The sequence below is a fragment of the Bufo gargarizans genome, chromosome 10, assembly GCF_014858855.1.
Source record: "Bufo gargarizans isolate SCDJY-AF-19 chromosome 10, ASM1485885v1, whole genome shotgun sequence".
Classification (NCBI taxonomy): Eukaryota; Metazoa; Chordata; class Amphibia; order Anura; family Bufonidae; genus Bufo; species Bufo gargarizans.
In genome coordinates this window covers 22721477-22745617 of record NC_058089.1, presented here as the reverse complement: position 1 = coordinate 22745617, position 24141 = coordinate 22721477, and the positions used below count along the sequence as shown (strand labels likewise).

Below are 24141 nucleotides of genomic sequence, written 5' to 3'. Positions count from 1 at the left end.
TTGACTAGATAATCGCATTAATGAGACATAGAACAGGTGTTCCTAAATAATTCTTTAGGTGAGTGTATAGGACTACTTTATTTTTGCAGAATCATGGTGGCCAAGGAGTGGATTGACATCTACTGGTCATCTTCTGAGCTTTGACAAATAAAGCACAATTCTGGCCACCCAGCTACACACCATTGCCTTTTAACACCTTGGCGTCGTGAGCAATTTTAATTTTTTTTCGTTCTCTCTTCCCTATTTTCCGGGAAACAGAAGGGTACCCTTTTCAAAAGGGGCAAGATCTGCGGCAATTAAAAATTGCAGTTTTTTTTTTTTGCATGTGGTTTGGCTGCAGAGAAATCTGCACAGACATTCAGGTGGATCTTCTGCGTGTTTACCCGCACCCGTGTGCAAGTACGCTAACTCTTACTTTTCTGTTCACATAAACCAAGGGATTGTTGTTGCTTTTTGGCAGAACAAGTTGTAATTTCCAGTGGCACCATTGAATATTCCATACAATATATTGGGGGAAAAATTGTTAATGTGGTTAGAACTGGGATGGGGTTCTGCATTTTTTTTCTTATGGGGTTTGTATGTGCGATATTCATTGGGCAGTAAATAAAAATGACAAGTTACCTTTATTCTGCAGGTCAATACGATTACAGCGATACCAAATAGATTTAGTTTTTGTTATGTATTAATTGGAGATGAGCGAATTTCAAATTTTGAAATTCGTTCATGCTTCGTTTGGTGGTAAAAGCAGAATTGTGTTATGGATTCCGTTACCACTGACTATAACGGAATGCACCATATAGGACTTTATAGAGAAGTACTGAGCAGTAGAGATGTGAATTAAGCACGTGGGGTGATATATAATGTTATCTGCTGATATAGTAAATGCAGTAGTCTATATGAGGTTTGTGCTCAGGTAGGATCTTACTCCAAATGTTTAGTTTTGCTTGTGATTTTATTGCACAGATTAGCTGCTGAATCGGGTCCTTCTCTCAAGCTCACTCCTTCCTCTCTCCATAGACTTTTATGGGAAATTGCATTTTGAGCCTTCAGTGAGAAGGCAGCCAGTCTTGGCATCACAAGATGGAATTAGCAGAAAACATTAAAAGGCTTTTCTAGGCTCCTGATATTGATGACTTGTCCTCCGGATAGGTCATTAACATCCGATCAGTGACCGTCCGACATGCCACACATGTCAGCTGTTCCCTGCAGCCTCCGGTTCTGGAGCTAGCACTGTGAATGGAACACGAAACCCAGCACTGTTCAAAGTGTTGTGGCTGTGCTGGGTTACTGCAGCTCTGCTACCATTCACTTCAATGGGAGCTGAGCTGCAGGAAACAAACACGGCCGCTACACTTTATATCATACCCTCACCAATATTGATGATCCTTTAAAGGCTGTGGACGCCTTTGTGCGTCAATTTTTTTTATTGCATTTTGAGCTAAAATCCGTTTTTCAATTGGTCTTTATTAAAAACGTTGAGGCCTTTTCTTTGTTCAGCCTTAAGATTCTCTAAATAGTATGCTCTGTTTTCACAGTGTTTCCTCAGGCAGCTTAGCTGACAGCTCCTGATGGCTCACTTCCTGGATTCGGCTGGGCTTGATTGACGTCTTCTCCTGCCCGGGCCGCGCTTGGCCAGAAGACTGAAGATTTTCTCCCGGCCGGGCAGCGCAATGTCCTGCATGCGCCATGGTGACTTATTCTTGGCCTGTATAGTACAGAGCCGGCGTGCGCAGCTCTGTACTATACTGGCCAGGAAGAAGTCGTCATGTCGCGTGCACGTTCAGGACATTGAGCGGCCCAGCCAGGAGAAAATCTTTAGTCTTCTGCGCAAACGCGGCCACAGGATTCGACAGGTGAGACGGGGCCGTAACCAGGGGAGACTAAAAACTTATTTTCTCAGGGGAGGCCTCAGGGGAGACTAAAAACTATTGTTCCACCCTGGGATCTCAACCTGGTTCTCTCGGTCCTGATGGATCCTCTGTTTGAACCAACTGAAGAAATCTCTCTCAAACTGCTCACCTTAAAATGTATTGGGTAATAAAACAAATTGGGTAATAAAATGTATTTACAAAAATGATCACTGTCAAATCATTAACAGATTTAACAGTGATCATTGTGATGGGAATACCCCTTTAAATAAGTGTTTGAGCCATTATTAATTTAGAGATAAGGGTTCTTAGATGACCGGCATTAAGTGAAAGTACCATTCTCACAGCTAGACAGAAGGTAATCCTTTATGCTGCTAAAAAAAAAAAAGAGAAAATTACTCTTACCGGCAATTGGTTTTTTCCAATAGCCTCCACAACGACACTTACAGGAGGGTGTCCCCGTCCCCAGGACAGGAAACCCTGTAGAAGCACAAGATTTAAAAGGCCTCGTCCCCTTATATATATTAAACAAAACAATTTACATCCTTATACAACAAGAAAATAAAAGGGTGGGAAATCCCAGTGCCGTTGTGGAGGCTATTAGAAAAACAAATTACCAGTAAGAGTAATTTCTCGCCCAGTTTCCTTGGGGGACACAGAAGACCTTGGGTATAGCTCATCTCCATAGGAGGCGTGACACTAAGTGAAGACTGTTAAGCCCCTCCTCCACAGCTATACCCTCAGCCTGGAGAGAGAGACTGCCAGTTTTTTCTTAGTGTCCAAGGAGGCAAGACACTCCCTGCTCTGCAGGGCTGTTTTCTCCTTTGTTTAATTTTTTTGATTTCTTTTGTTCCAGATCATCAGGGACAACAGAGACGCACTAGACCTCTCTGTTCTCCTGGGGTTGAGCTGCGCCAGTGCCGGGCACCCGCACTGCTGCCTCCCCCCACAGAAGACAAGGTGGACCAGGGCAGCCCAGCTCCCCTGCATCCCGCCAGCGCAAGGGTCGCCCGCACGCCAAGTCCCTCTCCAGCGTCCTGCCACTACGGTGCCAGTAGCTGAAGGGGCGACCCTGCTGGAACGGACCGAGGGTGAAGACGGCTGTGGTAAGAGAGAGGCTTCTCCAGCCCTGCGTCCCCCTCCCTGGCCTCCTGCGTGCTGGACTCCCATGCTGGTCCCGGCTGGACCTACGCTGGCCCCTGGGCTAGCTGTTGCCCAATAATTATATAGCCCCACACCACCACCATACTGGTGACCGCAGGGCGACAATACAATGCCCCTCCATAGGGGATTGCACAGGGGTGAGCATGGCATTGCTGTGGAGGAATATAGGGCCAGAGACCTGCTCCTAGCTGCCCCTAACACAGGGGTTATGCCGACCCTCCCCCTTGCCGGTCGCAGTTCAGTACAGGGGGCCCGCGCTAGCTGCCCCTGTCTCTCTCTACAGATGTCCATTAGGGCAGGGGGTGCAGTGCTGGACTTCGGGGTCTCCCTCCTTACCGGTGTGCTAGGGCCAAAGGGCCGCTCCAGACGCTGCCGGACGCAGGACCTCGCGGCCTGCATGTGGAGCGCGATGCTCCAACAGGCCCCGGCCGACTGCTGATGCTTCCGGTCGGCCGGGTGCCGCAAACTTTGACCCAGGCTTTGGCCTGCTACTCCGGTCCTCTGTCTCTGCCGGCCCGCGGGGTGGGCACCCGCGGCCGTTGGTACATGCGTCAGCCGGCTCCCTCCAGGTCCCGGCTCACCGTCGTTGCCTCTTGGCCGGCCGGGCGCCGCAAAACTCTAGGCCCCGGCTTCGGGTCCTACTAGGCCGCAACATCCCGGCCTCTGTTGAAGGGGGCGGGAACGTCTCGCGGCGCGAATTCTTCCCGCCCGCACGTCCTCAGCGCCGGATCGCAGCGCCGCCCCCCAGGCCGGATCTTTGTTAACCTGTTGGGTGCCGGCCATCTCCAAGGGCCGGCTCCCTTCTGGAGGACCCCCTCTATGTTCTGGTGGGCTTCCTAATAAGCCTATACAAGGCTGTGTCCCTGTATGGTGGCCCTTTCTTGCCTCAGAGTGGCTGTGTTTAAAAAAAAAAAAAAAAAAAAGGGCTTCCATGGCGGAGTTAATAAATAACGGAGTGGCTGCGCAGGACGCTGCAGCATGATACAGTAGTGCTGGCTGCTTGCTATGCCCCCCTTCCGTAGGCGGCATGTCGCGCTCCCCGGCTGCGGTGCTGGCCGGCTGCAAGTCTCCTCTTTAGGCGGACCCTTGCCATCTCCCGGGATACGGCGCTAGCCAAGTGTAGGCGCCCCTCTTCCGCCCGTTCTATGGCAGGACGTCACCTTTCCAGTTATGGTGCTGGCCATGGGCATGAACCCCTTCCTGAGTGGAATTCTGCGCTCTCTGGCCGCAGGCTAGCCATGTGCATAACCCCCTTCTATAGGTGGAATACTACATTCACCGGTTCGGTGCTGACCATGGCACGACACCCCTCTTCCTTAGGGGAATGCTGCACTCACTGGATTTAATGCTGGACAGGTGCATGTCCCCCTTCTGGGGCGGAATAATTGCACTCTCACCGGATTCAGTGTTGGCCATGTGCACGACCCCCCTCCTTAGGGGAACGCGGCACTCTCGCTGGATTCCCTGCCGGCCATGTGTGTAACCCCCTTCCTAGGCGGAACGCTGCACTCCCGCTGGGTTCGCTGTCGGCCATGTGTATGAAACCCTTCTATAGGAGGAATTCCACATTCTCGCCAGATGCGGTGCTGGCCATGTGCACGTCCCCCTTCCATAAGCGGAACACTGCTCTCTTACTGGATTTACTGCCGGCCATGTGCGTGACTCCCTTTCATAAGCGGAAGGCTGCACTCTTATTGGTTTTTGCATCTCTCGCGGTAGGTTGCTGGCCACGTGCCTGAGTGCTTGCACTCTCACTGGATCTGCTGCCGGCTATATGCATGGCCCCCTTCCGTGGGCGGTGTTTCCGCACTCTCGCTGGATTGCTGCCGGCGTGGCCATGCCTCTTCTTCTCAGGCGACATTCATGCACTTTTACTGACTGGGTGTCATTGTGCCAGCACGTTGCCGGCCAGGTGCATGACCCCCATCCATGGCGGATGCTCGCGCTCTCCTGGGATGCGATGCTGGCCATGTGCACCCCCCCCTCCCCCTTTTTGGTAGGGTCGCTGCACTTTCACCAAATGCGTTGCGGGCCGTGCATGGCTCTAACAGGGGTGCGCTGCTTGCACTCCCTTTGGGAAGGGTGCTGGCCTTGTGCATAACCACTTCTCATTCCATGGAATTTGTACGCTCACGAGATTCACGGCTGTCCTTGTGTATGCTGTACTGGACGTTCCCCTTTCATGGGCGGAGTAGTTGCAGTCTCACGAAATTCGGTGTTGGGTAGCTTATTGCACAATCATTTATTGCTAGGCTAATCCGGTGCATGCCCCCCCTTTTCAGGGCCTTTGCACTCTTGCCATCGGCAGAGTTGCCAGGTACCTTCCCCCCCCCTTTTTTCCGGGCGGACTACTTGCGTTCCTTCGCATGCCGGTACTGGTCTTGTGCATAACTCCTTTTCAGGTTGCACTTTACACTTCCGTGGATACTGTGGGACGCTGTGGCTGTGCGCTCTGTGCGTTGTTTTGGGCCGTGTATGCCTTCTCCTCCCGTGGGTGGGTTGGCCTTCTCGCTGCCTGCAGGGTTGCTAGTACGTATGCCTCCCTTCTTCCTGCGACATACTTTTTTCTCTCTGGGGGGTGGTTGCTTGTCGCAAGCTTTGCACTCTTCTCTGAGGAGATCGTTCTGTCCACTTGTGAGCCTAAGGGGTTGTTGTCCAACACGCAACAATGAATGCTCAATGTATTCACAGCTGTATATCTTGTATGTACGTGGACGAGCTCTGCTGGCTCGCTACTGCACTGAGCTGAGTGGTACCCATTCTCCGGTGGGGTCCCGTTGTTGTCGGCACCCACCATGTTCGTTGGCCTTTCCACCTGGGGAGTGTTCGGGGTTTCCTTGATGCGTACCCATTCGTCATTTCGTGACATTGTTTCCCTACGCAACCGGTCGGGGTCGAGAGTGTTGTCTGCAGTGCCGCTTGACCTCTACGTTGGCTCTGGCGGGACTACGGTTCCCTCGCCTACTACCATTTCCTCTTCTCGGATGCAGTGTGGTGTGGGTCCTTCCTATTGGCGCCCTTTGCGCTCCAGTCTGTTGCTACCAGGTTCAGACTGCTCCTCTCGGGTAGGTCGCCCAACTCTTCTTGGGTGCTTGATTGTCCAGGTCCTGGGGACCTCCACCTTGGTTTCTTCAGGGTATTCGCCTGCTGCGGGGCGGTGTGCAGGTCGTCTCACACAGTAGAGGGGATTCGGCTCTGCCTTTCCTCGCCGGCTCGGTTTTTATTTTTTTTGGCTTCTGCTCTGGGTTTGTCGCTCCAATGTGGCTTCTGCCCCGGCCAGGCCTCAGAGGCTGTTCCGTCGTTGCCCCCCCCCCCCCCCCCTCCTCTGGGGTGAGCATGGTTGTTCGCTTGGATGGTTCCGGTGTTACTTGCGGTCTCGTACCATCTCCCTCGCTCTCGCTGGCAGTGCTGTTTGCCGGGCCTACCGCGTTTTGTCCTCCCTCTGGGTGCAGATTGCCTTTCCGTTCTGGGCGTATGGTCCTGTGGGACTTACTTTCTCGGTGACTTGGGAGGACTGCCCTTCGGTCAAGATTGTCCTTGGATCTCCCACACGGGGCTGTAGAACTCCTTTCTTTGGTGGCTACATCGACTTGGACTTGGCCTGTCTTGTCTGGGCATCTGTCGGATGCTGGGCAGACCCTTCTGGTTTCTTCCGTCTGTTCTTCTACTCCCCCACTCCGGTTGGATACGGGGCTATGTTGTTCGGGGGCCGACAGGACCGTGGTTTCCGATCCTTCGGCCATGTTACTGGTCTGCGCCTGATCACATTGGGTTTTCTCCCGCTTGCTGGGTGATTCCTACGAGCACGCTAGTGTTCGCTCCCGACTGCTTAGTTCAGGTTTGGTTGTCGGGCTTAGGGTTCTTACCTGGGGTTTTGTGGGAGGCGGGGCATTCCCCCACTCTGCCTTCTCGCCCTTGGTTCTGTCTTTCTCTAGTCCGGCCTGACCCTGGGACTGGGACTCTGTTACTTGAAGTGTCAAGTGTCTGCGCTGTCCTTCCCCTTCCAGCGTTTCCTGGCCCTCCTGGGCCTTGTCATGACCTTCTTCCACAGAGTGGCTCTGTGGTTCCTCTTTATCGTTTCCTAGTTCCGCCCTGGGAACTACATACTGAGCTCTCTGCGCTCCAATCTTTCCCTTGGAGCTGTTGCAGGAGTTCTCCCTACTCCTTCTGTCTTGTACGGTTGTGTTTCTGTTGCCATCATGTCTGACGGGTGCCTGATTGGCGGCCCTTCGTGTTCTGTGCCTTCTGTCCTTGTCCAGGACAGGGCTGTTCTCCGTCCTGTCCCTTCCTTCCTTCTGAAGGTGGTATCTGCCTTCTTATCAACGAGGCTTTCGTCCTTTTCCCCCCATCCCCGGGAACGGACGCTTTACCGTTGGGAGGTTGTTGGGCCTTGCAGTTGTTTACTTGGAGATCTCCGACTCTGGTCGGCGTTCGGTCTCTTGTGTTTCCTGGGGGTCAGTGCAAAGGTTGATGGCCTCCAGGGTGGCTTCCTCCGCTTTCTCAGAGTGGCTTTTGCTGTGGTTATCGCACCAATGGCAGGGTTCTGCTTTCGGTATCACCGTTCATTTCATCAGAGCGGTCGGTGCCTCCTGGGGCGGAGGCGTTGGGTTTCGGCCATTCATTTGTGCAAGGCGGTCACTTCTTCCTTGCACACCTTACCGAGTTCTACAGGGTGCATACTCGGGCTTCGGCGTATGCTGCCTTGGGCCGCCTGGTCTGCAGGCGGTGGTTTCTTGATGCCTTCGGGTGTTTCGCCTTGGTGCTGTGGTCCCTCCCCTCTTGGACTGCTATTGAACGTCCCAAGGTCTTCTGTGTCCCCCAAGGAAACTGGGCGAGAAAACGAGATTTTTGTATTACTTACCAGTAAAATCTCTTTCTCGCTCTTTCCTTGGGGGACACAGCACCCACCCATTCTTGTTTTTCTTTGCACGGTTTCCGAGTTTGTTTTACCCGTTGGGTAGTTGGCTTGTTGGTTCCACTTTTGGACTTTGCCTTTTCTCACTACTTGGACACGCAACTGGCAGTCTCTCTCTCCAGGCTGAGGGTATAGCTGTGGAGGAGGGGCTTAACAGTCTTCACTTAGTGTCACGCCTCCTATGGAGATGAGCTATACCCAAGGTCTTCTGTGTCCCCCAAGGAAAGAGCGAGCAAGAGATTTTACTGGTAAGTAATACAAAAATCTCGTTTTTCTCTTTTCCCCGACGCCTCCACAACGGCACTTACAGGAGGATTGACAGAGTAGTCATGCTAGAGGGGGACAGCAGCTGAAAGAACTTTGCGACCGAAAGACAAGTCTTAGATTCCATGAATCTTTAATCTGTAATGATTAAAGAAAGTCATAGGGATAGCCGATGTAGCCGCCTTTCAGATTGCCCATGAAGAAGACATTGCTATAGTAGAATGAGCTCTTATACCATCTGGAGGATGAAGATTGTCTGAGCTGATCATATTCCTTATCCATCTTGCTATGGAAGATTTGCTGGCTGCGCGTCCCTTGTTCGGACCCTGGTATTGAAGAAACAGCTGATCCGATCGCCTGAAGGTACTGGTGATGTTGAGGTAAGATAAACGCTTCTTCTCACGTTCAGATTATGGTACTTCTCTTCCTTTTCTGAGGATGGAGAAGGGCAGAAGGAAGGTAATGAGACCTGTTCGCAATGAAATATGGAAACAACTTTTGGAAGAAAGGATGGACAGTGTCTGAGGATTAGACGATCATCAAGAATCACTAGATATTGAAATGTGCATGAAAAAAAGGCTTGTATCTCTCAGACTCTCCTAGCAGTTGTTGTTGCTATGAGAAAAAACGTCTTTAAGGTGAGCAGTTTGAGAAAGATTTCTTCAGTTGGTTCAAACAGAGGATCCATCAGGACCGAGAGAACCAAGTTGAGATCCCAGGGTGGAACAATAGTATGGGAGATGGGAATACTTCTCATAGCTCCTTTCAGAAATCGTTTATTCAGCTCGACCTTGTACATTAAGCTAGCAGACTCCCCGTTAATTAATCTATCTCCCTCACATGGGATTGAGCATAGGCGGTTCTTAGAACTTGCATCCCCAGACCATGTACGAAGCCAGATAGCTCTTCTGGTAGCATTAGACAGGGCGACTGACCTAGCAGAGAATCTGACTAAATCCACAGAGGCATCTGCCAGAATGTTAGAGGCTTTTTTCAAAGAAGGCGAAGATCTCCTCTCTCGGGGTACCTGATGCCAGGTGTTCTTCTAGCTGGTTTAGCCAGACAGATAGTGTTCTGGCAGTACAGGTAGATGCTATGCTGGGGCGCAACATCGCTGTATTTGTCTCCCATGATTTCTTTAACAAATTTTCACATTTCTTATCCATGGGATCTCTTAGGAGGCCTGTGTCTTCAAACGGGAGGGAAGTTCTTTTAGAAATCCGTGCCACTGGGGCATCTACTTTGGGTGTCTTATCCCACAGATTAGAGTCAGACTCTGAAAAGGGGTATTTGCGTTTAAAGGAATTTGTTACGGCCTACCTCTTTTTTCCGGATCTCTACACTCCCTGGATATAAGGGCTTTAATATGGTTATGGATGGGAATGGTCCTTTTCTTTCTTTCCCCCAGCCTTTGAAACATTTGGTCCTGGATGGAATGTGTTTCTTTAACATCTTCTATATTCATAGTGGCTCTTCTGGTTTTTAGAAGTCCCTGTTTCTTCCGGAAGAAACAGGTTTTCCAGAATCCTCATCAGAGGAGGAGTCGTCGTCTGAGTCGGATAACAATTCCCCTAATCTAGATCAAAGACTGTTTCAGAAGCAAAGGATCTATGCGAGGTAGATGGGCCAGGGGACTGTGGCATAATCTTTGAGTCCACCGCCGCATTAACCTCTTCCTTTATCTTATCCCTCATTGTTTCAAGGAAGGAGGGCGACTCATCTGTAACTATCTTCTCAGTGCATTTTGGGCACACAGGCTTTTTGGATTTAGAGGAGAAAAACTTGTGACATATGGCACATTTTTTGCGCGCCGGGTCTCCACTTGCTGGTTTAGGCATCAAAGTCTCTCTGCCCTCGAAGATTAAGAAAAAAAATGTTTTAAAGGGCCAGGGAGAGAGAGACACCTGTACCAGCGGTGGATTTTGTAAGGAGACATACTATCAACACCCTCTGAAGAGACCAAGATAAAGGCCCCCTTAACACTGATAGGAGAAGGGAACCAAAGACCGTATTTAAGAAAAAGATCTCTCTCCCATGGGGAGGAGGCTTACCGGGCTGAGGCAGAGGGATCCACAGGCTTTTTTTTTTTTTTTTTTTGCAGCGTCTGCATCTCCCGGGGCAAGCATGGAGCGAGGGTAGAAACTGAAAATTCCTTCCTCTCTTTTAACCGGAAGCGCCGCATGCTCACGAGATTCTCTTGCCCAAGGAGAATCTCGCCTGGTGATGTCATACGCCGGATCCCCCACGAGTTCCCCTTACTTGGGAACTTGCACGCGCGCCTGAGAAAGCCTTTATGCAGAGCTTACTCCAGAGGAACGAGTAAGGGAGGCCAAGCGTCCCCGGGGTACCCGTTCCCTGCTCCATCCCTCCCACATCTTGGGATTAATCCACAGCTAGGAAAAAAAAAAGAGGCTGGGCAAAGGAAAGGTTCCTGGCACTCCAGGAGAGGCTTCCACGCATACCCGAGGACAGGAAACAACGACTGAATAGGTAAGGGGAGGAGGCCTTTTAAATCTTGTGCTTCTACGTTGTTTACTGTCCTGGGGGTGGGGACACGCTCCTGTGAGTGCCGTTGTGGAGGCGCCGGGGACAATTTATTTTAAGCTCAACATGAGTGAAATGCAATCGTAAAAAAGAAAATTGCCCCCGAAGGGTGTACATAGCCTTTAAGGATATGGCCACACATTCAGGTTTTTGAAGCCAAAACCAGAAGTGGATTCATATGAATCCACTTCTTAATTGACAGGGCCATGCGTGATGACTATTGAGGAACCTGGCCCTGTCAATCAAGAAGAGGGAGGGGCTGGCAGAGGAAGCAGGATGAGCAAGCGTGCACAGAGCGGTTTGGGCCTGCCCTTGGTGCACTTAACTGTGCTTTTATATATAGATTAAAAGCATGGTTTCTCCAGAATAAAGATCAGCCGAGCAAGCCGTACGAGGCATTGTGCCTAGTTTAACAGCAGATTTCATGGTGACAGACTCCCTTTAAAAATACTGACGTTCATCCTGATTGCCACATCCAGTCGCAAGTCAGAAGAAGGGCCTGCTGCCAGTTGGGCGGTCACATAATTCCAACTGGGATCATGGGAGTGACAGAAGGGTAAGTAGTGCTGAAAATGTATTCTCTCCACGGGCTAGCGAAAGAGCCATTTTAGGTACAGGCCCCTTCAATCTCTTGGCACCCTCTGATGTAATAGTACATAAGCAGTTCACAAGAGGTATATGGAGCAGGATCCCAAACTGATCCCACTCCGTGTGTGTATAATCCAGCCGCAATGATAACACTGATCCCGGTCATTTAAGGGTACTTTCACACTTGCGTTGTTTGATTCCGGCAGGCAGTTCCGTTGCCTGAACTGACTGCCTAATCAGGCAAACTGTATGCAAACGCATGTCATTTTTTCTGATTGATCAGGCATTTTTTAGACTGATCAGGATCCTGATCAGTCTGAAAAATGCCTGATCAGTCATAAAAATGCATTGCAATACCGGATCCGTTTTTCCGGTGTCATCAGGCAAATTGGATCCGGTATTTTTTTTTTCCTTCTCATTTTTAAAGGTCTGTGCATGCGCAGACTGGAAGGACGGATCCAGAATTCCGGTATTTTGAATGCCGGATCCGGCACTAATACATTCCTATGGAAAAAAATTCCGGCATTCAGGCAAGTCTTCAGTTTTTTTTTTTTTGCCGGAGATAAAACCGTAGCATGCTACGGTTTTCTCTTTTGCCTGATCAGTCAAAATGACTGAACTGAAGACATCCTGAACGGATTGCTCTCCATTCAGAATGCATAGGGATATACCTGATCAGTTCTTTTCTGGTATAGAGCCCCTGTGACGGAACTCTATGCCGGAAAAGAAAAACGCTAGTGTGAAAGTAGCCTAATTCATCAGATGCTGCGGTTAGATGGGTGGGGGCTCCCTCTACCCTCCGATTGGTGCCCCCTCAGAGAAATTGCGGGGTTTCTGATGGGCTGCTATGACAGCCAGGGGCCCTGTAAAGGTTCCCGGCGCTGTCACAGTGAGATGCCTGCTTCCTGTATATAAGCGATCAGAAGACTGCATGTACAAGTCCCTTAACAGGATTAAAATTACAATAAAAATATTTTTAAAAGTTTATAGAAAATATAAACAAATTCAAATCACCCCCTTTCCCAATTTTACCTATAATAAAAATACTTCCCCACCTCATAATGTGTTTTGCCACATAAGTATAATGTCTGAACTTTTAAAATATAAAAATGCTTTTCCTGCACGGTGAATGCAGTAATGCGGCTCACAAACAAAATACCCAAAATGGTACTAATAGACTAGAACTCATTTTTCCAAAAAAAAAAAAAAACAATCCTCACACAGCTCTGTACACAAGAACAAAAAGTTCTGGGAGTTTGAATATGGCGATGCAAAGAAAAAAATTTTAAAGGATTTTTTTTTTTTAGCTAGTAAATCATAATGAAAACTACATAAATTTGGTATCTGTGTAATCATATTGACTCAAAGAATAAGCTTGTATTGTAATGTCAATTTTAGCATGTAAAGATCAATATAAAACCTGGAAAACTATGGTTGGAAGGAGTTAAAAAAAAAATTCACTTAAATAATTTTTTCCCCGTTTTTCAATACAAAATATAGTGAATTAAGGCTTTGGCTACATGGTGATGTAAGTCTTGCACCAAGACAATCTAATGATGGTCAATGGTTCCAACTTGTCTTGCAAAACATAACTCCCCATTAGGCTACATTCACACGTCAGTATTTTTCTATAATCCGAATTTCGGTCCTTTTTGCGGATCCGTTGTTCCTGAAAATGTTTCCGTATGTCATCCGTTTTTTGCGGATCCGCAAAAAACGGAAACATGTATACATTTCAATAATCAAATAAAGTTGTTTGGATTTCTTTGAAAAAAAATTAAAAAAAAAAAATATTTGCTATGTGTTTCCAGGAACTGATTCCGCAAAAAACGGAAGACATACGGAATGACATCCGAATGTCTTCCGTGGAACCATTGACTTTGCATTGTACCAGGATCCGATTTTTCAGGAACATAATAGGACATGTTTTATATTTAAACGGACATGCGGAACGGAACAACGGAAACTGACAGCACACATTGTGCTGTCCGATTTCTTCCAGGACCCATTGCAAATGAATGGGTCCTGATCTGTTCCGCAAAAAACGGAACAGATCAGGAAAGAAAAAACGGACGTGTGAATGGACCCTTAGGCTGTGTGAATGGAAAAGTAAAGAAAAAAAATAAAATAAAAGGTTTGGAAACCGGGGAGGAAAAAACAAAAATGCAAAAAAATAAGAAAATTGGCTGGGTCTTTCATTGGTGATGGCACACGTCACATCTGTCCTGCGTTTTTGGTGTGGCAAAAAAAATTGCCCCCCCAAAAAAAAAAACATGCAGTTTTTGCAACAACATACCTACATTTATGGTGTGTTTTCTTCCAGCAAAAGCAAACATTACAAAATAGAGTAACATTAACCCCGAAGGTACAGCAGTGCGCATGAGACCTAATGCTGAGGACATTAGAATTTGGATAGTGTGAAGTGAATTCAAGCTTGTAGTAAATGCCGATGTCCTGGGGATTCGTCTTTACACCGGAGAGCATGGGCACCACCTTGTATAATGCAGAATAAACACGCTTTAAAAAAAATCTTTTTTATATTGTGGAGTCACATAATGGAATTAACAGACACACAACACCCCCCCTTCCCCATACACATGAACCGAGACTGCTATTCAGTGCCGCTACCAAGTCTCTTCCAGCAGTGACGAGTCGTTTTACTGCACCGAACAGCAGCCTGGATAGAAGCTCGAGGCTCCTGTGATTTGCACAGCAAACAAGAGATGGGACATTCAGGAATCCAGAGGAGTCGTCCTGGAACGGGCGACAGGACACTCAGTAACTCGGTTCTCTGTGAAGAAAACAAGAAGGTCAAAAGGGGTTTTCCAGTTAATAAATAAATTACCACCAACAGTCAAACCTACTGCATTATATAATGAAGAATAGGAAGTTCTGAGTGCATTGTGACTCCTCCAGCATACTTGCTATCTGTGACCCGCACCCTTTTCATCCCAGCACAAGACTCACAGGGAGTATTGCAGCATCAGTCTCTCCTTGCCCTCCCAGCTGGAACATCACAGATGCAAGCGGGGTCCACAGTCTCATTAGTATTCACTTCAATGCAGTGAATTCTAATGAAGCTGGGTTGGATGTAAAGCACATAGACCAGGCATCTCAAACTGCGGCCCTCCAGCTGTTGTAAAACTACAACTCTCACAATGCCCTGCTGTAGGCCGATACCTGTAGGCTGTCCGGGCATGCTGGGAGTTGTAGTTTTGCAACAGCTGGAGCGCCGCAGTTTGAGATGCCTGACATAGACCATCACTAAAGAAATTATTTATCAGGTCTTCATCAGGATTTGTACTCCAGACCTTCTGTATGTCAGGCAGAATAGTTACCATTACACTACAGACCTGCTCTGTTGGAAGGGCAGAATTATCTGTACTTAAAAAGCTATTTTCTTCAGAGACATAACACCAAATAAATAATATATTACTGAAATGAAGGGAGAAAAAAAAATAATCTGCACACTATATTGTACAGCTTATTATGATTACAGGGATACCAAATGCTTTTTTATACTAATAATGTTACAAAAACTTTAAAGGGGTTATCTAATGCTATAAAATGTCCCCCCATATGCAGGGCCCCTCACATTGAATATACTTACCTTGGCTCCCCGGGTGCAGATGAAAACATCCGGTGTTGGGGAGGGGACAGCTAATGGCAGGCAGGGATAGGGACAAGCCTCCCTAGCGTCACCCACTGCCATTGGATGTTTTTATCCACGCACGGGGAGGAGCAGGGACAAGGAGCGGCTCAGGGAGTCAGGAAAGTATATTCAATGTGAGGGGCCTGGCATATGGGGGGCATTTTACAGGATTGGATAACCCCTTTAATGGTTTTTGCTTTGTTATTTTTGTAACAATAAGCTTGCGGAAAATGCTAACTTTTACGACAGAGAAAAAAAAGCTGGAAAGTAAAAATTCTATTCTACTGTCATAACTTTTATTATAAAGATTACTATGCCGGTTTCAGTGAGATTTGAACCCCAGACTGTCTGTACAGTGAGCAGCTGCCCTACCCATAGAAATACTCTGCTTTGAAGATAGGATTATTTACTATTACAAGACAGTATTTGGTATCCCTGTAATCAGAATAACCAGTACAATATAGTGAACGTACTGTATTATTTATGGTGAATGGCAAACAGTGCGAATAAAAATGGGGGGGATGGGGGGGATTTAAAACGGTTTGCCTTTATGGAGCCATGAAATTTCTGATGGCAGCCCTGGATCAGTCACCTTTAAGCCTGATGGTATAACCTCACCCTACGACACAGCATCATTGTGCAGTGGTTGTGTTTGGGGTGGCCCCAAGGCTACGCTGGGTCCCCTGGACACCGTCGAGGTGTTGTTGCTCTCCAGAAGGGATGGTAAGGCGTGGTGCACCCCAATGGGAAATAAGTCCAGAGAGTCTACAGAGTCTGCAGTAACCAGGGTGCTTCTTTACTGGAGAAACTCAAGTGCAAAACAATCCAGGCGAGGCACAGGGCTGGCTTCTCCAGTCTCATCCCTGGCAGAAGAAGGGTTTGATGCTGAGGAAAGGCCTGAGCTAGCTGTCCCTCTCTCTCTCTCAAAAGGCTGGTACCCTGGTCAAAGGCTGGAAGCCAACGGTCTGTAGCTCAGTAGTCCAGGTGGCTCGTTGGTCACAGGGCTGGTGACCCATGGTCTGTGGCTCAACGTCCTCATCCCAGCGTCTTCTTCTGGTCGCTCATGTAGTCTGGCAGAGTCTTCCCCTCCAAGCACTGGTTCCTAACTGCAGAACACTAAGAACTCTGACTGCTCTCCTTATATACTAGTTCCAGCTAGACTGGAACCTTCTAGTGGGAGGGGTGGAGAGAATCATATTATGAAAAAGCACTAATTGAACAGTTCGAGGCTACCACAAGGGGACAATCCTATTAAGAAAAAGCACTGATGGAAAAGTTTGAAGCTACCACCAGAGTTTACCCCGGTGGTGTCCTCAATCTTATCAATCAGTGCATTTTCATAACAAGATTTCCCCTGGTCGCAGCCTCAAAGTGTTTAATCAGTATAATGTGTGGGTCGCTCGCTCTCAGCCTTTAAAAGTACTTTTGTTTCAGGTAGAATCAATTTGTTCCCGAATAAAAATATTTTTTCAAAAATTGGCGAATCGCACCCAAAATGTATTTAAAGAAATCTCTAATGCAAACGTCACTCTGTATGATCACGCATGAATGGGACATTCAGTAACAAATAATACTATTCTCTCTAAGTTAGGATAAAGTACAGTGTATCAGAATGAACTGCGATTACCTGCAGAATGTGATGAGCGCAGCACAGCTCAGAATTGCCTCTAAGCCATAGAAGAACAGCAGGATACAGCTCAGAACAGTCTCCAGCCTCAAAGCATATGTTTGAAGGAATAGGAAATACAATGCAAGCAAACCAGTGGGAATGGTTAGACCAACACTGACCACTAGGGGGAGTTTTCGCTCACACTGGTTACCACGACATCCTAACGAAGGGAAAAAGTATAAAAGTTGGTAGATCAGCTTCGCAAATGTTTGAGACTGTATATAAAATACTAAGTAGACGATATAACACATCTAGGGATGAGCAAACTTCAAGTTTTGAAGTTTGGGTATATGGTGAATTGTATTATGGTTTCCGTTGCCATGGACCATAACACAATTCAAGGACGGAATGCATAACGGATCCGTCTGATTTCCCCTTTCGTGTTCGGAAAAAAATGATCTGCCACTATTGATTTACATGGTTTTTGGTGCCGGATGCGGCTTGTTCGGTTTCCCATGCTGCACACAAATATGCTGCTTGCAGCAGTTTTGTGTCCGGCATGGGGACGCAACAAACCGGAACAGAATGCATTCTGGTGAACTCCGTTCCGGATTGTTCAGTTTTGTCCCCACTGACAATGATGATGATGTACGGCGGTTTTGAGGCCCTGTGCAGGATCTCAGAACCGGACAGCACAACGCAGATGTGAAAGTAGCCTTATTATTGACCTATCCTCAAGATAGGTCATCAGTATCATATTGGTGGGTGTCTGATACCCCCACCGATCTGCTGTATGAAGAGACTGTGGCATGTGACCCACTGACGTAACGCATGAGTGACAGGTCACCGCTGCCGCCAGTGATTGGCTGCAGCGGTCACGTGATGCCATCGACAGGTTGTTGATTCCCAGAGACCCAGGATCTGCCGAGGTGTGAAGTGACACAGCCAGAATCCAGAGGTGGGGACCGCACCGCGAGTCCAGCCACTCCTGAAGAGGTCTGTTAAAAATGATTAAGATAACCCCTTTAAAGGGGTTTTAAACTGATGATCTATCCTCTGGATAGATCATCAGCATCTGATCGGCGGGGGTCCGACACCCGTGACCCCTGCCGATCAGCTGTTTAAGAAGGTGGCGGCGGCCTTCTTGCTGTTTACCGCAGGCCCAGTGACGTCACGACTAGTATCAATGGCCTGGGAGGAGCTAAGCTCCATGTAAGTGAACAGAGCTTAGACCCCCCCAGGCCATTGATACTAGTTGTGACGTCACTGGGCCAGCGGTAAACAGTGAGAAGGCCGCTGCTGGAGCACCACTGCCTTCTCAAACAGCTGATTGACAGGGGTCCCGGGTGTCGGGCCCCTGCCGATCAGATGCTGATGATCTAGCCAGAGGATAGATCATCAGTTTAAAAAATAAATAAATGCAGAACCCCTTTAACCTGCTTGCCATCTAGATCATAGCAGCGGCACTGTGTAATTACGCCTTCCTCTCCCATACACTGCGCCGCCACTACGATGTAGACAGTGAGCAGTTTAACAGTGAAGAGGACGCAGCGCTTGCATGAGTGCAATGACATCGTCCACATTAGCATGGGTGTCGGGTGTCAGACCCCCACCTGAGGATAGGTCATCATTATCTAATCACTGCACAACCTTAAGAGCAAATCAGCTGGTGACGGCTCGCTACTTCAATGCCCTGATCACACCCCATGATTGTAGATCTAGGGCACATCCAGGCAGATGCCTAATTCAATTTTAATGTCCAGAAAACTTTCCAGTTCATTCACTATTAGGCCTCTTGTACACAAACGTTTTTTTTTTTCCGTTCCATCTTTTGCGGATTCCGTTTGCGGTCCGTATGCAGAACCATTAATTTCAATAGTTCAGAAAAAAATAAAGGAATGTACTCCGTATGAATTCCGTTTACGTATTTCCGTTCCTCTGACAGATAGAACTTGTCCTATTATTGGCAGCAAATAATGATCCGTGGCTCCATTCAAGTCAATGGGTCCACAAAAAAACAGAATGCACGCATATGTCTTCCGTATCCGTTCCGTTTTGCGGAACCATCTATTGAAAATGTTATGCTCAGCCCTATTTTTTTTATGTATTTACTGTTTAAACATTATTGTATGTTTCTGTTTGCAATCCACAAAAAACTGATCACAAACGGAAAAACAGAAGCGGAAACACTAATGAAACAACAAAACTGAAAACCTGATAAGTTTAAAATGGATCCAAAAATTATACGGTCGTGTGCAAGAGGCCTTAGGGCGAGTCCACACTCTGCAGGCATAGCATAGCCAAAAATGTATGTGAACCTGCTCCAGGACAGGCTCCAATACAGAAGAAGTACAAATTACGAAATTACCGCTCAAGTCAGAAATTTCTATAAACCTTGGCCACATTCACTGAAATTCTTGATATTTAATCCTAGGGCACATTCCCTCTCGTGGGTCCGTTCGGATCACTACTATATCTCCAGAATGTGAAATGTCAGAATAATACTAGAGACCATCATTTATTCAGCTTTTATTTCTTTCATCACATTTTACTGCGTCTTATTGGGCGAATACTAATTATGGAAGTGCTCATTGGTACCGGAGGACTGGGAAGCAGTGAATGCAGCGCTCCTGGGGTTCTGTACTCCCCGCTTCCTGGTCCTCTGGCTTTGGCTGTGCTGAGGCTGCGCACAGCGTGAGGGCGCTCTGTGACCTCGCGCTGCACGCATCGGGTTACAGTACAGCTGATGGCAGGAAGAAGAGAGTGCTGGAGGTGAGGAGCAGCGGCGTCCGGAGCAGGAGAGGGAAGTGGATTTTTTAGTTTATGTGAACTGAGGGTGGAGGCTGATCTGAGGCATGGGGGGTCTTATTTATATTGGGGCTCTTATCTGAGGTCTGATTGAGGTTCATTACCCTTGGGGTCTGAGCTGAGGTCTGATTGAGGGTCTTATTAACATTGGGGGTCTGATTGCTGGTCTGATCTGAGGTCAAATAGGGAAAATATTTTCTCTCTTTCCTTATGGGCCAGAGCGTCTTATAGGGTGAAAATATGGGTATACGTGATTAGTATTTGGTAGCATTGCCTTTAAAGGGAACCTGACATCCAGCTTTCCCATTTTTTACTATGCCCATTACCTTATTACTTCTGTCATGTGTTTTGCGAGGTGACCCTTCTTCTGCTATTGTGTACTGTGGTTGTTGTGAAAAGCCACTTTATTACATGGCCCCCATGTATGCAAATTCCCTTTTTTAAGTCAAGGATGCAGGATCTTCCCTGCAGTAAGTCATGCTCGCCGCACCCTTTTCCTGCCCCCTTCCCCTTGATGGACATCATCTTCCTGTCTCCTATTCCCGCGGGTGCGCACACTGTCTCAGCCATGGCACATGCTCACCCAGCTTTACGGCGCACCCCCTTGTGTTAAGTATAGTAATGTCCATGTCCACCCACTTGGGTGTTGGCTGATGGGTCAGGAAGCTGCTCTGTTGGCTTAATGCGTAGCCCTTATCTCTGAACTCCTGACAGCTCATAAACACTCAGTATGATAAGAATGTAGCTATAATAAGTGTTTAAGAGCTGTCAGGAGTTCAGAGATAAGGGCTACACATCGAGCCATCACAGCAGCTCCCTGACAGATTCACTGTATTGCAGGAAGAAATAGTCTGCAGATACCTTGAACTTCATGTAGAACAAAAACTGTTATATATTTTTTAAAATGTTTATTTTTAGCCCAAAATAAGTGAAATGCGATGACAGAAAAATGAAAATATTAGGGAATTTCTGATCATTCAGCTCAAATATTTCTTTGAGTTTGCACAGATCTAAAGCGATGTTTGACAGTTGTGAACACGCACCTAATGTTAATATTCTGCATGCAGCTGACAGGATGGGGGTCCTTACACAGATCCATGTAAGGGTCCACAGCTTGAGATCTGCATGCTTGGTATCAGAGAATCCCCTCTGCCTCCCTCTCCTTCATAGACACAGAAAATTAGCACAAATCTTCAAACCAGTGTACGTGTGCGATGTCATGATATATGTACTGAATGCGCAGTGATGTAAAGCCCCTCTTCCCATACGTCCTTACTACTCACCAAGATACAGGCGTGTGACCTCAATGCCAAGATAAAGAATAAGCATCACCACCTCCAGTACAAGATTGGAGGTGGGGTAGGGCAAAATCAAACCTGCAGGCAACAATTAAAAAAAGAACATTAAGTATGCAAAAAAAAAGTACAAGAAATGCAAATAGGTTTTTTTCTTTTTCTTTTTTTCTAAGTAGACCTGTCATCAGGATCAACCCTATTAAAGCAGGCATAACGTTGATCATGCTGAGTAAAATGACACTATTTTTGTGTTTTTACGTGCCGTAGTTACCAAGTGATTCAACTTTTTTTTTTTTTTATAGCAAATTACCTTATTGGTGCTCTGAGGGGTGGGTCCGAGCACTTGGGGCACCAGATCTTCCACGCTCTGTTCCTCTTACCCCTCCCCCACCCCCATTGATCCACAGGGCCAGTCATTTTGCCTGACCCTATATTGTTGCGACTGTGCCGTTTCTCCCAGTAGAGCATCTCATAGATGCCTATTGTGCATCAACTGGAGAATGGAAGGGGAGTTGCAGGGCATTGAAGATCTGGTGCTCCAAGGCCTCAGGTCGACCCCTGGGTGCACCAATAATTCAGTAACCGCAGCATGTATAAACATAAAAATAGTATTATTTTACTCAGCATGATCAATTCCAGCACCAGGCATTACGTCTGGTTCAAAAGGGGTTGATCTTGCGGACAGGTCTGCTTTAACTGACTGGACAACCCCTTTAAAGAAGACCAGTATATGAGATACAGATGCAAAATTTTACCAGACTGTATCAAGGTCAGTTCCAGTTTTAGGGCTCATGCACACGGCCGTGTGTATTTTGCGGTCAGCAAAAAACGGATCCTCAAAAAATACGGATGACATCCATGTGCATTCCCTATTTTGCAGAACGGAACAGCTGGACCCTAATAGAACAGTGCTATCCTTGTCCGTAATGCAGAAAATAATAGGACATGTTCTATTTTTTTCTGGAACAGACATACAGAAACAGAATGCACACAGAGTAACTTCCGTTTTTTGGCAGACCCATTGAAGTGAATGGTTCCGCATACAGTCCGCAAAAATAACGGAATGGATACGGAAAGAAAATACATTCGTGTGCATGAGGCCTAACAGTGTCATATGTGAGGATGTCTGCCACCTAGTACACTACGGCATCGGCAACCAGCAAGAAATGCTCATGTCCCATCACCCATATGCATGATAACAGCCATCAGTGATCCCATCACTCACCTTTATATATAAATATCAGCGCTTCAATGAGAAAGTAAGAGGCGCAGTACCAGCCATTGAGGAAGAAGAGAACTTCTAGCGGGGTGGAAGACAGCTGCAGTGGTCAAGGAAACCTCTTTGAAAAGTACAACATTTCATCATGATATTAATACCAATGACCCTGAAATCTCCCCAAATATATCCAGAAGAAGTCCACAGAGCTCCACGTGTTCCCGGCAAAACACAAGGCGATATCTCATGTAACGTATTCCTATGGGGCTGCATCACAACAGATCACATGCAATATGACAAGAATGGCCAACCTGCGGCCCTCCAGCTGTTGCAAAACTACAACTCCCAGCATGCCCCGACTGCCTACAGCTCTCAGCCTACAGGAGGGCATGGTGGGAATTGTAGTTTTACAACAGCTGGAGGGCCGCAGCTTGGCCATCCCTGCCATATGACATCTGAGAAACCTTATAAAGGAATATAAAAGCTATAGATAACAGCGCCCCCTAATGTTCTAATATTATATGCATAAGGCCCCACGCACACAACCGTCTCCATTTTGCAGTCTCCAAATTGCGGATCCGCAAAACACGGTTACCGGCCGTGTGTGTCCCTGCATTCTGCGCTCCCGCACATTCAGCCCTATAGAAATCCCTATTCTTGTCCACAAAACTGACATGTTCTAAGGCCCCATTTACACGACAGTATTTTTGGTCACCAACCGAAGTGCATTTTTTGCGTATCCATTCATTTTAACGGGGCCGCATCCGTACGTCCGTTCCGCAGTCCCGCAAAAAAGATAGAGCACGTCCTTATGCTTGTCCGTTTTGCAGACAAGAATAGGGATTTCTAACATAGGGCAAAATGTGCGACTCGCACGGCCGGTATCAGTGTTCTGCAGATCCGCAACACAGATACGGTTGTGTCAATGGGGACTAAGGCCTTATGCACACGACCGTTGTTTGGGGCCACATACAATCCGCATTTTGTTGCGGTTGGCGCACAAACCTATTCATATCTACGGGTCCGTAAAAAATGCGGACAGCACACACATGTCATCCATGAGCTGTCCGCATCCGTTCCACAAATGTCCTATTCTTGTCTGTTTTGCGGACAAGAATGGGCATTTTTTATTAGGAAAATGTGGCATGCACATGGCCAGGATCCGTATTTTGTGGATCTGTGGTTTGCAGACCGAAAAATATATAGATAAGTGTGAGGCCTTTAAAAGATAATTTTATATATATATACTTTTTAATTGAAGGTGCTGTTTGCGGTCCGACAGGAGACCCATCCTCCACCTCTGAGGACATGTGGAAGCCCCTACTGACCATGTGCTCCTCTACAATAGTGGGTGACTACCTGGACTCCACAGCACTATAGGGATCCAAGATATTGGACCTATTGGGCTGTGGTGCTTGTTGCTAGGCAACCTCAGGGGCAGAAACACAGGTGGAGTGCATGCTGGGACTTGTGCTCCCCCATCCGATGGAGAGTCCGTGCAGTAAAGGATACAACTCCTCGTCTTCTCCCTGGCAAACAGAGAACAGCGACATCCAGATCAAGTACAACGAACACCCACACATCCCTCTATATAGCAGCGGCTTGTTGTGAAGTGACAACCCTCAGCATGCACTGACAGGCGCTGGGGGTTGTAGTTTCACAAGCTGGGGAGCCACAGGTTGCAGATGGCGCTGGCCGGTGTGATGTAGACAGAAGATCCCAGCGATTCGTATGCACTAAGTAGGTGGCGAGGAGAGGTAAGTCTCCTCCGCTGCTATTATATCAACGGACGTTATTCATAAGCCGCTCCGTCTTATTACTCACCTTTGGACGCCATCTTGTTGCTCCAGGGACGCGGGTGACGTCACTTCCTGGATACTGGCCGTCAGTCTGCTCCTGGTCCTGAGCCAGCGGCGGGGAGAACACTGAGGGACACAGCCTGAGGCTTGGCTTATGTATGGAGCAGTGGTCCTATAGGATATGTCACAGGAAGCAGTGGTCCTATAGGATATGTCACAGGAAGCAGTGGTCCTATAGGATATGTCACAGGAAGCAGTGGTCCTATAGGATATGTCACAGGCTCAGGAAGCAGTGGTCCTATAGGATATGTCACAGGCTCAGGAAGCAGTGGTCCTATAGGATATGTCACAGGAAGCAGTGGTCCTATAGGATATGGCTCAGGATGCGGTGGTCCTATAGGATACGTCTCATGCTCAGG

At 47.6% G+C, this 24141-nt stretch overlaps 1 protein-coding gene across 1 annotated transcript; it reads right to left on the bottom strand.

Annotated features, from left to right (window-relative positions):
- Window positions 1–13914: 13914 nt before the first annotated feature.
- Window positions 13915–23781, bottom strand: TMEM216 (transmembrane protein 216). Its single transcript, XM_044270773.1, has 6 exons — window positions 23748–23781; window positions 23436–23452; window positions 21933–22026; window positions 20696–20788; window positions 16623–16824; window positions 13915–14134 (listed from the first exon to the last, which is right to left on the bottom strand). The coding sequence occupies exons 1-6, from the start codon at window positions 23758–23760 to the stop codon at window positions 14119–14121; spliced, it is 435 nt and encodes a 144-aa protein (XP_044126708.1). The 5' UTR covers window positions 23761–23781; the 3' UTR covers window positions 13915–14118.
- Between the last annotated feature and the right edge of the window lie 360 nt (window positions 23782–24141).